The sequence below is a fragment of the Condylura cristata genome, unplaced genomic scaffold (genome assembly GCF_000260355.1).
Source record: "Condylura cristata isolate star-nosed mole 26May11 unplaced genomic scaffold, ConCri1.0 scaffold00009, whole genome shotgun sequence".
In the NCBI taxonomy this organism is placed as follows: domain Eukaryota; kingdom Metazoa; phylum Chordata; class Mammalia; order Eulipotyphla; family Talpidae; genus Condylura; species Condylura cristata.
Genome location: NW_004567110.1, coordinates 24,110,452 through 24,124,786, shown reverse-complemented (window position 1 = coordinate 24,124,786; position 14,335 = coordinate 24,110,452). Strand labels below are relative to the sequence as shown.

Here is a 14,335-nt window from a genome sequence, read left to right as displayed (position 1 = left end):
GAATTGGAGCTAAACGATCTTTATTTCATATATAAATATAAATGTATCTGTGCATGACATATGTATGATAAATATCCCATAGCCTGTCCCAGATCTGACTGTCCACTTTGAGAATAGAAGGAAGGATTGACATGATAAGTACTTATTTAAACTGCTGCAAATATTGTGCATCTAAATTAAAGAGAAAATTAGCCATAAGTTCTAGATTTCTCTAATTCAACATCAGGTTCAAGATAGTGATCAAAGATGTGTTGAGTTCTGAACAAAACATGCTTCAGAGCTATTATAGCAACTCACACAGTAGAATTAGCTAAATAGAGCTTGTAGAAGTATGAGGAGTGTGTGGGAGGTGACACCTGTTAAATCAAGTGAATTCAGCAGCTGGAGGTGAAGTTCCAATTCCTAATTATGATATAGGAAAATAGCTCACATTTGCTCATCTTGAGTTACAAAATACATTTTCTAATCCTAAAAAATATATGATACTTTCTCTCTACAAACAAAAAAAAGTCTATGTTAGGAAAAAAATTTACAGGTGAATTCTTTATAGTGCTAAATACACTCTTAAATACACTGCTGATTAAAGTATCAGTTTGCCTTAAAATGTTAAATGTCTTTTTCTATGGAATAACAAAACCTTTTTTTAAAATTTGCTTAAAAATTTACTGTGAATGCCATATAAACAAGTTACTGTCTATTATTTTGAGCTCTTATTCTGAATTCATAATAGTAAGGGAATCAAAATGAACTATAGTGATCCTTTCATAAAGATAGGGCAATCACAAAGTTCTTACTTATGGGGATGTAATTATTACATGTTAATAAGCAATCAAGTTAGGATACCAAAAGCCCAAGTGACTTATCCATAAAACTGAAATATCTGAATTAACTCCTGTATTCATTGAAGTTATTATAGCATATCCTTTTGTTTTAACCACAATTTACTAAGTGAAGTTTATATTCTGTGTTAATATTAGTGTAAGGGAGTAGGGCAGAGACTGGGAATGTAAACATGATATTATGTTAGTAAATGCTTAAACTAATGAAGGAATATTTTTGCTTTTCAGATAAAACTATGGTTTGACAAGGTTGGTCACCAATTAATAGTTACAATTTTGGGAGCAAAGGATCTCCCTTCCAGGGAAGATGGGAGGCCAAGAAATCCTTATGTTAAAATTTACTTTCTTCCAGATAGAAGGTATGATCATGAAACAAAAATAAATGTTCTTAAAACTAAATGAGAAATATTAATTTCATTGGATGTTTAGATTCTGTATCATTTATATATATATATATATATATATACATATATATATATATATCAGTCAAGTGCTTATGAAGCTTAATGGAAGCATAATAATTCTTAGGAATTAAAATAGTGACAATACTTTGAGACTGTTTTCAAATGTATATCAAATGTTTGCATAATAGACTTGCTGAATATTTAGTTTAAGCTGAATGGATTATTATATAATGTAGTTATTATTTATAGAAATCATTAAAAATTAGGCTCTTAACTGAATTTTTAACACAAACTACACAACAAAAAGCTGGAAATGGTGTTAGAAGTACTTGTCATTTTTCTGTACCATTTCTTTTTTTTAAGATTTATTTATTTATTTGTACATACAGAACTGGGGTACAGGCCAGAGGCTCAGGGGTGGCGAGAGGCTTCACCAGAGACAGAGTGGGGAGCAGAACAGGCAGATCGATGAAGTACACTGCTGAGGGGAGCAGTGGGCAGGTCAGGAGAGGTCTGCCGCGCCATGTGGTCACCTCCCGGGCAGGTGGGAATCGAACTCATTCGGAAGTGGCTTTAGCTTCTCAGTGCACCAGCGAGGGCCTTCTGTACCATTTCTACCTCTTTGTAGTAAGATACTATTTCTTTGTATTCTGTGAAATTAATGAGTGTCCTTTTTATTTCACCATCCCACATGAAATAAAGGCCTGTATCATAAGGCCCAGAATCAGGTTCTTCACATGTCACTTATTTTGTGTTCATGCTGATGAACTTAAGTTATATTGTTTTACCCTGATTGAAATTAAGAAATTAGAATAGGAGAAATAGCATATCAAAAATTAATCATTTGTAATTTCAAGCACATTAAAAAAAAAAAAGACGATTCAATAGATATCATGAAAAAGAAAAAAGAAAGAAGTAATGGAGCCAAGTATTCCACACTTCTGGCCCAGGGCAGGTGTTCTCAAGATCTGGTCATGTTAACGCAGGGTAGAGGTACTTAAGCACAGGTATAATCTTGGACATGTTCACATGTTTTTGGATCTCTCAGTTCAAGTTGAATGTCATCAGGGCTGAGTACCAAAGTATCATCTGTAAAACAAACTCAGAAAAGAAGAGAACAGAGGTAGATCATTAACAGAATCTTTGTATTTTGCTTTATACCTACTTGGAAGTGAAAGTTGTGATACAAATGCCTCAGAAAACATGTTAAGGTCTCATAGCATTTAAAGTCATCAGGAACTGTTCAATTTTATCAAATAAAGTTTGTTTGAAGAAAGTTGCTCCCTAACGACTTAGGTTGTCCAAAAGAGCATAGATTTGGACCTGCAGGGAAAAAAAGTGTCAATAACTAGAGATTTTAAATCTAGCTTCAACTTCAACTGGATAACAGTGTAACAGTGTATTTCCATGACAGTGTAACAGCATATTTCCATGACAGTGTAACAGCATATTTCCCTAACATCCAGCATATATATCCAATTCATTGTAATGGCTACCTAACAGGTAATAGAAATCATTTTATAGTTTTTGAAGACCTGATAATGGCCAAATAATCAAGTATATATCACATATATATTAGAAAGTAACTTGACAAAATGTAATTATAAACTTCTCATCACCTCTATATGTATGTGAAATCTTTTAGATGGTAATTTTTAGAATTTACAGTAAAACTTCTGTACTTTAAGTGAATAGTGCATAAATATTGTTGGTTAATTGCATTTTAAAGGTGTCCAATAGGAAAGTATGTTTAAAAAAATTAAAGATTCTTCAGTCTGGTTTATTTTGATTTTAAGAAAGATTAAGATATAGTTACCTATTATGGAAAAAGTTTAGATTTATTACTATAGTGCTATACATTTATACATTTATAATGCTCTACTATTATATATTTTAATACTAATTTTTAAAGTTGTAATATTTGCAATATAGGATAAACATATGTGGTGAAATCTTCTTTAAAAATTTTAATTAAAATTTTCTTAGGACAAGACAACATTTTATGTAAGTCCATACATTCTTACTTACTTTATAGTGATAAAAATAAGAGAAGAACTAAAACAGTAAAGAAAACATTGGAACCCAAATGGAACCAAACGTTCATTTACTCTCCAGTGCACCGAAGGGAATTTCGTGAACGAATGTTGGAGATTACTCTTTGGGATCAAGCTAGAGTTCGAGAGGAAGAAAGTGAATTCTTAGGAGAGGTATTTGAAATTATTTTAAAATTTTTGTGTCAATTTTTTTTTATTTCTAATGTAGATATCTGTTTTGAACCATACAATGTTGATTCATATTTCACAAATGCATTACTATACTTGATAATTTGTGCATCATATTAATTTACCCATGAAATAAATGTATTCAGTCATTTATTGAATACAATCATTTATGTAATTGAATCATTTATTCATGCATTATTTTATAGTACTTTTTTTAGCTAACTTGTTTTTATTGAACTAATGTTGGTTTACAGTACTGTATATGATTTTTATGTATGTGTTCACACCTCTTCACATATATGATGCCATACCTGCCCCCCCATCAGAACACCCCATGGTCTTGCACCGTAGTCCATTGGGGCCCATCCTCCCCTATTGCTCACTTTTCACCCTCCTGGTACCGGTACTAGGTACTTGGACTACCTCATAGCCTCAGTTCTGTAGTCAGGTTTCTAGGGCTTGTCTTGGTTTAGTTTTCTTTGTTTCTCCATAATGCTCTCTGAGTGAAACCATCCAACATTTGTTTCTGATTTTTTTTTTTTTTGCTTAGCATAATCCCCTTCAGTGATGGATTATTTTTTAAACCCTGTAATGTACCCATAATATGCTAGGATCTGAGGTTTCAAAGATGAATAAAGTATATTACTTCCTTAAAAGAATTTGAAATCCATTGGAAATAGGGACAAGTGAATAGGCGACTTTAATGTAATATGGCAGGTGCTATTACAGTGAAAATATAGTAGGACTATATTCTTGCTGTGCAGAGTAGAGAGTGAAAAGACGCGGTTTGGTGAATCCACCAGAGAAGAAGTGGAATCCAGCAGATTCAAGAGGAATGAAATACCGCAAAGTGAATAGCAGGACCCTAGAAATGAAGGATGTCTTGTGCCGCTGCATTAAATTGAAGAGAAAGTGATGTGAAATAAGACTTGAGAATTAAACTGCACCAAATCCCATCCCTTAACATAGTATATTGAGAAGTTTAGATTTTATTCTGTGAATAAGGGGAACCACTAATGCTTTTAAAAAGAGAATGCCTTGACAGCATTTACACTTAAGAAAAATATATGAGCCAGTTCTACAGCTATTAACTGTAAACTGTGAAAGCAGGTAAACTAAGATACCTGCAGCCATTTTCAATGTGATTGGTTTTTCCTGGGTAAATTAAATGGTAATTTCATGGGAGAAACATCAATCTAGTCAAAGACTGAAATGAATGTTAGTTAAGAAATCAGAGTGATATAACAGTTGGGAAGTCGGGTACAGAATCTTCAGAGCAGAAACTGTATTGCCAGCTGTCTAAGTCTGTCCTCAGTTCTGCCACTTCCGAGTCAGTTTTTGTGCAAGTTACTTACTCCAAATGTGCTTCTGCTTTCTCTTAAGTCAGGGGGAATAACAATATTAACTCAAGTTTAGTATGAGAATTGAATAAATGTGTATCAGTGTAAACATTTGGATTATATTATTTTTTTTTAAGATTTATTTGTGCATACAAGAACTGGGTTGCAGTCCAGAGGGGTGAGAGGATTCACCAGAGACAGAGTGGGGAGCAGAACAGGCAGATCTACTGAAATACACTGCTAAGAGGAGCAGCAGGCAGACAGGAGAGGTCTGCTGTGCTGTGTAGCTGGGAATCGAACTCGTGGTACAATGGCTGCAGATGGCTTTGTAGTGCTGAGATTTAACCCCTTGCGCCACCAGGGAGGCCCTGGAATATAATATTTGTAATTTAAAAATGACCAGGGAATATTTAGGAAGAATGAAAGAATAACTTAAATATTTTGCTTCTTTACCTTCCATAGCTAAATCATGATTTATCGCTCAAAAGCAGTTCTTATGTACCTGAAATCAAATACTGTCATATGCAAATATATTATGTTAGAAACCTTTCAGAGAGTCTCTACATTGTTGATATATAACAGTCCTTTGTATGTTGCCTTTGTAGATTTTAATTGAATTAGAAACAGCATTACTAGATGATGAGCCACACTGGTACAAACTCCAGACCCACGACGTCTCATCATTGCCTCTTCCCCACCCTTCTCCATACATGCCCCGGCGGCAGCTCCATGGAGAGAGCCCAACACGGAGGTTGCAAAGTAAGTTCAGTAAAAGTTTAGCTTAAGTTTATTGAATTCTCAGGAATACACACACATACACACACACACACATACACGTACATGTACATACATGGGTATTAGCCGGCCTTTCTATGGGTATTGGCAGGTTTTTATTAGTATTTTCATGACTTATTGAAGCTGTTAAATTGATGCACTAAAATAAGTGAATACATTCTTTTACATTCACCCATTAGAGTGTATGTTTTAATTTTAGCTAGTAGAATCTTAAATAAAATAGAATTTGGCTATGTGACCACAATATATAAAATTATGATTTATACATTCATTATGACATATTTTTGTGAATATATAGGGTAACAAATACAGCATATTTGTTGAAACCAATAGCATGAACTAAGATGACTGAGACAAACTCAAGTTTGAATTTTTGATTCTCTCGTTTAAAACTTGTATATCTTGTAGCAGTCATCACTCTGTGCTTTCTTTTTCTCACTTAGAAAAAGGAAATAATAATGTTAATACCTATAGACATGGTGGTTATATGGTTAAGTAATCTTAAGAATAGAAATTGATATTATTGTTGCTTTCAGTGTTTGTGCTTTACCCTGAATTATGCATATCCTAAATGATAAAATAGACATATCAGCCCAGAGAATCTTAAGGGAAACTTACAAATATTTTTTGTGTTGGAAGGTGTTGACTTGTTGCTTCCACAACAAGGTCTTTTTAAAGTTTATTAAATAGATCTATTATTTAAAAGTGAGACTTGGGGAGACGGATGTTTGCTACTTAGATAGTATTCACAGAGTCATTTTATCTTTGTGGAATCAGCGTGCTCCTGGTTTAGCACCACTTTTGCAAAGTAGTAGAAACTGTAACCAGATTTCAGAAGTGTAAGTTTGTTAGCATGAACTCCATGTCCTTGACTAATGATGAAGTATACCTAGCAACATAATAAATAAGCTTTGTTTGTTTGGCTGGAACTCTTCCTATTGAATAGGGCACTAAACTACACTGAACTCATCAGAGGCTGATGAACAGAGAATTAGAGTAAAGGATTGGTTCTATGGGATCGTTAGTCATAGGAAAGCAAGAGAAATTATTTTCCTTTAAAGAATAATTCTCTCGTGTCTGGAACTTTCTTTCTACAAAATAGTCTTTTACAAATAGACTGTTAGTTAAACTCTATTCTTAAAAGTCATTTTTTTCAGGTTCCCAAAAAACTTGTGATTGCTATTATATCCTTTGCTGTGATTATATCACCATGCATTTTATGTAGACTGAATTTAGAGTGTTTACTTTCTGGCCACTGCAATCTATTTAGTAAATTTTCTCTAAATCACAATATAGAGTGATGGGCTACTGCATGAACATTATCAATAATTCATATGGACCAATATTTATAGTGTACTTTTTTCTTTTTTAAAATTTTATACGTATATTTTTGTCATATATGGCCTTTATTAATGTTAAGGTACTTTCCTTCTATCCCAAGAGTTTCAAGTACCTTTATCATGCTTGGATGCTGGACTTTGTCAAATGCTTTCTCTGCTTCTATTGATATGATCATATGGTTTTTATTTTTCTTTTTGTTGATGTGTTGGATAACATTATTTGATTTTCAAATGTTGAACCATCCTTGTGCGCCTGGGATAAATCCCAGTTGGTCGTGGTGGATTATCTTTTTGACGCATTGTTGGATTCTAATAGCTAGGATTTTATTTAGGATTTTTGTGTTAGTGTTCATTAGAGAGATTGGCCTGTAGTTTTCTTTTTTGGTATGTGTTATCCTTGTTTGGTTTTGGTATCAGTGTAATGTGGCTTCAAAAATGTGGTTGGTAATACTCCTCTCAATTTTTTGAAAGAGTTTGTGTAGGACAGGCACTAGTTTGTTTTTGAGCATTTGGTAAAATTCATTTGTAAAGCCATCTGGTCCTGGGCTTTTGTTTTTGGGGAGAGATTTGATTACTGTGTCAATTTCATTGCTTGTAATTGGCTTGTTTAGGTGTTCTATTTCTTCTCTGTCAAGCTTTGGGCGACTGTAAAGTTGTAGGAATTTGTCCATCTCTTCTAGATTGTTGAACTTGTTTGCATATAGCTGTTCATAGTAATTTCTTCCTATTCTTTTGGTTTTTGCTGTGTCGTGATTTCTCCTCTTTTGTTTATGATCCTCTTTTTTGTGTTTTCTCCAATTTTTTCTTTGTGAGCCTGGCTAGAGTTTTGTCTATTTTGCTTATTTTTTCAAAGAACCAGCTTTTGGTTTCATTTATGTTTTGGGTTGTTTTCTTAACTTCTATTTCATTTATTTATGCTTTGATTTTTATTATTTCCTTCTATTGACTTTTGAGCAGCTTTTTTTGTGTTCTTTTCCCAGTTCTTTAAGGTGGGACATTAAGTTATTTTTTTTTTAGTTCTTTCTTGTTTCTTGCCTGGATTGCTATATATTTTCCTATTATAACTGCTTTTGCTGTGTCCCATATGTTCTGTAGGGTTGTGTCCTCATTGTCATTCATCTTGAGGTACTTTTTAATTTCTTCCTTGATCTCCTCGTTAATCCAGTTACCTTCCAGTAGTGTGGGTTTTAATCTCCATGAAGTAGGAGTGTTCCTTTCTTTTTGTGGTTTACTTATAGCTTGATGCTTTCATGTTCAGAGAAGATAGTTGGTATGATTTTGGTCTTGGAGTATTTGTTAATGTTTATTTTGTGCCCCAGTATGTCATCAGTTTTGGAGAATGATCCATGTGCATTTGAGAAAAATGTGTCCTCAGATTTCTTTGGTTGTAGTGTCCTGTAGATGTTTGTTAGCACATGAGGTCTATACCCTTGTTTAGAGTTCTTGTGTCTTTGCCTACTTTTTGTCTTGTTGATGTATCTAATGGTGACAGTGGTGTGTTGAAATCTCCTACCAAGTTTGTGTTTTCTCTAATGTCCATTTTCAGAGATGACAATAATTCTCTGACATATTTTGGTGTCTTTCCTTTGGTGAATATATGTTGATGGTTGTTACGGTTTCCTGGTGATTATCCCTTTAGTCATAATGTAGTGACCTTCTGTGTCTCTTTTTACTTTTTTTAGTCTGAAGTCTGTTTTGTCTGATAAGAGTATAGCTGTCTCTGTCTTCTGTTTTGATCCATTTGCTTGTAGGATTGTTTTCCGTCTTTTTACTTTCAATCTATGTTTATCTTTTGCTGTTAAATGTGTTTCCTGTAGACAGAAAAGGTTGGGTTCTGTTTTCTTTTCTTTTCTTTTCTTTTTTTTTTTGATTCAACCTGCGACTCTGTCTCTTTACTGGTGGGTTTAGACCATTTACATTAAGAGTTAATATTGATATAGTGAAATCTGTGGGTTTTTTTTTTTTCATTTTCTTTTTTGTGGTTCTTTCCTTACCTTGTTCTAATCTTCCTAGTCACTCCCCTATTAGTTTTAGTTTCTCCAGTGTCTTGTAGTAATTTTTGTAGTGGGGGTTTATTAGTGATGAATTTCTGGAGATTTTGTTTGTCATGAAAAGTTTTTTTTTTTTAAAGATTTATTTATTCATTGTCATGAAAAGTTTTTATTTTTTCATCGTAGAGGATGGAGAGCTTCTCTTGGCTGGAATTTGTTAATGAAGTTGTTGAGTATGTTCCTCCATTCTCTTTGGGCCTGTAGTGTTTCTCTGGAGAAGTGTGATGTCACCCTGATTGGTTTTCCATTGAATATATTTGTTTCTCCCCACCCCCATGTCAGCTTTATTGTGTTTTCATTGTCTTGGACCTTTGACAATTTTACTATTGTGTGTCTTGCTATCGCTTTCTTTTCACTGTGTTAGTTTGGTGTTCTTCTGGCTCCTGTATTTCTATTTTCATTTTCTTCTTCATGTTTGGGAAATTTTCTTCCATTATCTCCTTGAACAGTGTTTCAGCTCCAGTTCTCTCTCTTTGCCCTCTGGGACACCTCTGATTCTTATATTTCTTTTCCTCATTGTATCTGGTATTTCTTGGATTGACTTTTCAGTTTTTTTTCTTTTGTAGTTCTCTTTCTTTTTCTTGTACTTTTTATGTCTGAATCTTCAAGAATGCTGATTTGTTCTTCCATTTCTTCTATTCTATTTTCTTGGCTTTTCTCAGAGTTTTTGAGGTCCTACACCTGCCTTTGGTTATCCTCCAGATCCTTCACTCTTTTCCTCAGCTCTACTCATTCTTTTAGCTCTTAATTATTTCCATCATGGCCTTTTTGAAATCTTTGTGTTAGGTGGAGGTATTCTTCTACTTCCATAATATCGTTTTCTGGGGAGTGACTTTCTCTCGGGGGGGGGGCTGTTGATCACTTGTGTTTTTTCTTTTTCCTGTTAGCCTTCTGCTTTGTTTTGTTCTAAGTACTCCTGTGCCACTGTTGCTGGTGGGCATGGTTTCTAATTATTCTTGTTGTGGTGTGAATATGTCTGCCTGGTTCTAAGCCTCTGTGGCTGGTTACATGTCCAGATACTTCAGTTGTGTCAGATGTTCTGAGCTGTGCTTTATTACAAGATCTCCTATTATTCCAGCCCCCACTCAGTGAAATCGGGCTTGTCAACTCAGCCAGTCATAGCCATGGTTCTCTTATGGGATTCTGCTTCTTCCAATAACACGTTGAGTCCTAGTCTCTGGGAGGTGCCTGGATGGGCTGGTTTTGTCTATTGAACTTCTCGCTTCTTCTAGGTGTGCCTTGGTAAAATAATGGAATTAATGTAGAGTAGGGAGTGAAAGGAGGGGTTGGGGAGAGGGAAGGATGATATGGAATGTAATAGGAAGGAAAGAAGAGGTGAAGGTTAAATGGGGGTAAAGGGAAAAGGAGGAAGAAATGGAGGGTATGTAACAGAAAATGAAGCGATAGCAATGATAATAATGTTGAAGGGAATGGAGAAAGCTAGAGGAGACAGAAAAACAGGGTAAAAATGAAGGAAGGCCATAGAAATCTACTAGCGGAGCAATATTGGAGCAAAACAAACAAGCAAGCAACAAACACATCCATGGATAGGGAGAATTGCCTCTCAGATGTTTGATGGCTCCCAGTTAGCTAGTCTTTGTGGTTTTAGGCTGTTCCCCTGGGGATCGCCCTACAACTGGGTTGAGTAGCCTTCCCAGAGGCTGCAGTTTTGTTTGGCTTTCTTTTTAGTCCCCTGAGGTAGTTAGGCAGGTAAAGGATACCACCCAGGCACTCGTGGTATCTAAAGACCTGAGGTGTAAGGGCTGGTCCTAAAAGACTCCCCCTGATGGCTCTCCCTCAGGTAAACCACCTGGTTTCATGTGAGTGTGGCTTGTGATTGTGTTTTGGCCACTAGGTGGCGCCAGAGACTTCTCCCAGTAAGTTTCAGGACTGGGTTTCTATAATCACACAGGTCTCTGGAAGAGGGGAAAGGGGAGTGCCGAAAGGAAGGCTCTCTAGCTAGTCTCCTTGCCAGCCAGCCCCACGCTGCAGCAGCACTGCTGCCCTCACTTGCCCACCTGTTGGTCTTTGTAACCTTCCAATGTCCCAGGTTTCTTTCATAGCCATGTAACCATCAAGCCTTTGCTGCCAAGCCAACCGCGAGCCAATGGCCAAACCATCTCTCTTTACCGCCTGGGCTACAAGTGCCGGTTGTGTGGATAGGGGCAGGAAGCAGGTAGAAGAACTTCAAGCTTCCCATCTGAAGCACTTCCAAGCTGCCTTAGAGCTCCGGGATTGGAGCTACCCAATTGGAGCTCCCAGTCTCTGAGTCTCTCTCAATTATCCTTGATCTAACAAGTCCAGGGTGTCCTCAGGTGGGTTGGTGTTTGTATTATTTATGCTTCTAGTCCATTTCGAGGCTTATCTGTCTTAAGTGAGCCTGGAGGCAGCGAGTTCAATCTCCGCACTCTGCCGCCATCTTGCCTCATCTTCTTTATAGTGTAATTTTATAGGCTACTAATGGTAACCACCATTGCCCTTTCTTACAATGTAGACCTTTCCCCCATATACTGTAGTTGCTTTTGCAATGAGCTGTAGGTTTGATTACTCTCAATATCTGAAATTCTTAAAGCTACCAACAATTTTCATTAATTTTTTCCTTTCCTAGCCAACTAACAATAGTATATGTGAGGAATAATGAGACTTTTTTTCTAGATAGCTGTATCATAGATTTTCATGCTACAAATTAATTTAATTCAATTAATACTTTAGCTTTTAATGTCTTCCCAACCCCCACATATTTCATCTATACTTAGTTACTAATAATGTTAAATTTATCTCTGTGTAGTATATTGGCTCATGTTGTGTCATCTAACTAATGAGCAACTAATTGCAAATAAAAGTTAATTTTTGATATTAAAAAATATGACTAATTGTGTTTTACACCTTAAATGTTATCACAGTTTATTAGCTAGGTGGATAAAAACATGTACATATACATAAGGAAACACACTAGGGAATAACACTTAGGAACAGACACAAAGTCAAAACTATTACCATCGACCATGGATATGTTACTCATCAATAGCAGATTCAAGTTCCAGTGTATAAAATCCATCAATTATTTTAAAGATTCATTGATGCCTCCTTAAAGATGTTTCTCCATGGAGAGGATAAATAGTGCATTTATTTAGAATTATGTATTATATTATCAAAGATTATGATGATTACCATTATGATGGATCATATATACATAAAGTTATTATCATAATTGTATAATGACCCCTCTTTTAGTCCATACATCCATTTGGTGAAATGTTTTGATGATTCACCCTGCCCGGGTAATGTGTATAATTTTACTATACTGAATTTTTGACTTTGTATAATTTCTAAAAATAATTTATAGAAAAGAGAGTTGAAAATATTAAAAATTGTAAGCTCCATAGAGTGCTGTAGCAATTTAGAGGTATGAGAATTGTACAAACTGCAGTGAAGAATAGCTGCCTAAGAAGAATAGGTGAGAAATGTCAGTGAGACAAGTAAAAAGATTAGGAGAGTAAAGACATAAGAATTAAATCGTGTGATGAGATTTATTGCAGAAAGCATTGAGTGACAGGGTAAGGATTAAAAGGCTTATCATTTTAAAATAGACTCCATGGGTAGATGTCAGAAAAAAAATAGCACAGTAATATCTGAACATGATTTATCACCTTTCCTTGATGTACTGCATCTGAAAACAAATTGTACTTTGAGGGCAGGGGGTATTCTTTATTATACCATATATACAAATGCCTTCCTTACTTATAAGTGAAGCTTCATGTATTTTGGAATTGGAGAAAGTTAAATATTAGGGAGAGTTGCAAACTGCAGTGGAATGAATCAGGGAAGAAATGGCTCTCATCTACTTGTCTATCTGCTTGCATTCAGGTCCTTTTATTCAGCACAATAGTCAAAGTCACAATATTACAAAGTCACAATAGTACAGTGACGATGATAACTGTCACAATGTGTAATTTATTCTCTACTTTCTTCATCAAAATTACTTTTTTTTTTAAGAAAAGATTTATTTGTTATGCATACAGAACTGAGGTACAGGCCAGAGGTGCAGGGGCAGTAAGAGACTCACCAGAGACAGAGTGGGGAACAGACCCACTGACAAAGTATACTGCTGGATCACACTATGTGGATCACCTCTGGTTTGGGCATCGAACTCATGCTGAAGTGGCTTTAGCTTCTTAGTGCTGTGTTTTATCCTGGTGTGCCACCAGGGAGGGCCCCATCAAAGTTACTTTTAATGATTTTCAATATCACAGTTTTCGCCATAATATGCACATTGTTTGAAAAACATAGTGGAAATCTCCAAATTAGTTTATCTAGGAGATATTTTCAATATTAATCATTAAAAGTCCTGCAATAAAAATTTACATTTTAATAGCTTAGAAAGTTTTCACAGCATTTTTGTTAGTTAAATGCTTTTTCTAAATTCTGAATTTTTAATAGTGAACATAAATTTTTATTTTAACAAAGGAACTGTATTTGTGACAGAATACATATATTCACTGATTTATTTTAAAGAATTAGGTACTTTATAACATCTGCAGAAAGAGCTACATCTCAGGAAGTTTATAGTCTAAATACTATATTCTAGCAATGCCATTCTTACAATTTTAAGAAATGGTGTAACCCTGACTTAATCTCTCGAACTCATTAAAATGTCTTATTTGAAGTTCTGACAAGTGAAAACCTGCACTGTTTGATTCAACATAATTCACTTCAGATCCTTTTATCAAGGCCATATATACTGGACAAATAGTGGTAAATAGTAACACATGAGACTACCTCTGACTTTTGAATAGATCTTAAATATAAATTACTTTGAGAAAATTATTTGGGTGCCTACCTAACAGCAGTGTACCTCATAGAAAACCCTGAAATAATGTCTTTACAGTTGACATTATTTGTCAATTTAAATTTATAACATGCTATTTAAATTGTTTATCTTTATGAAAATATCTCCTTGATAAAATACTACTATTATTATAAAATTATTCAGCTCTGCTATTTCCCTCCTAACTTCAGTAATTTTATTCTTCTGTCTTTAGAAAATTCCTACGTGTAGCCAGGAAAATTCTTTTTGTTCCTCAAAATAAAGTTCTCTACTCTGTAGATATCCAGTGCAAGAGATTAACTATGCCAAATATACTATTCCTTTATTTGTTAGAAAAAGTCCAGATCATGTCAGTCAAACTTTAAATAATCAAACACTTCTATAATAACCATGAAGGTATTATTTTATTTTTTGTGTTTTATTATCTTCTAGCTAAGAACTAAGATGATTAAATAACATCCTTCTATTACTCTGGTGTTTTGCAGCAGTATAGTACAAACATTTTTAAAGAAATCT

General features: G+C 34.8%; 1 protein-coding gene across 6 annotated transcripts in view; it reads left to right on the top strand.

Annotated features, from left to right (window-relative positions):
* Positions 1-14,335, top strand: part of RIMS2 (regulating synaptic membrane exocytosis 2) — a 418,309-nt gene that overhangs the window by 220,190 nt on the left and 183,784 nt on the right. For all 6 annotated transcript variants that reach the window (XM_012723001.1, XM_012722998.1, XM_012722997.1 and 3 more), the window contains 3 exons: positions 1,068-1,198; positions 3,279-3,450; positions 5,411-5,564. In XM_012723001.1, the coding sequence (XP_012578455.1) occupies positions 1,068-1,198; positions 3,279-3,450; positions 5,411-5,564 (457 nt within the window). The remainder of the gene's footprint in view (positions 1-1,067; positions 1,199-3,278; positions 3,451-5,410; positions 5,565-14,335) is intronic.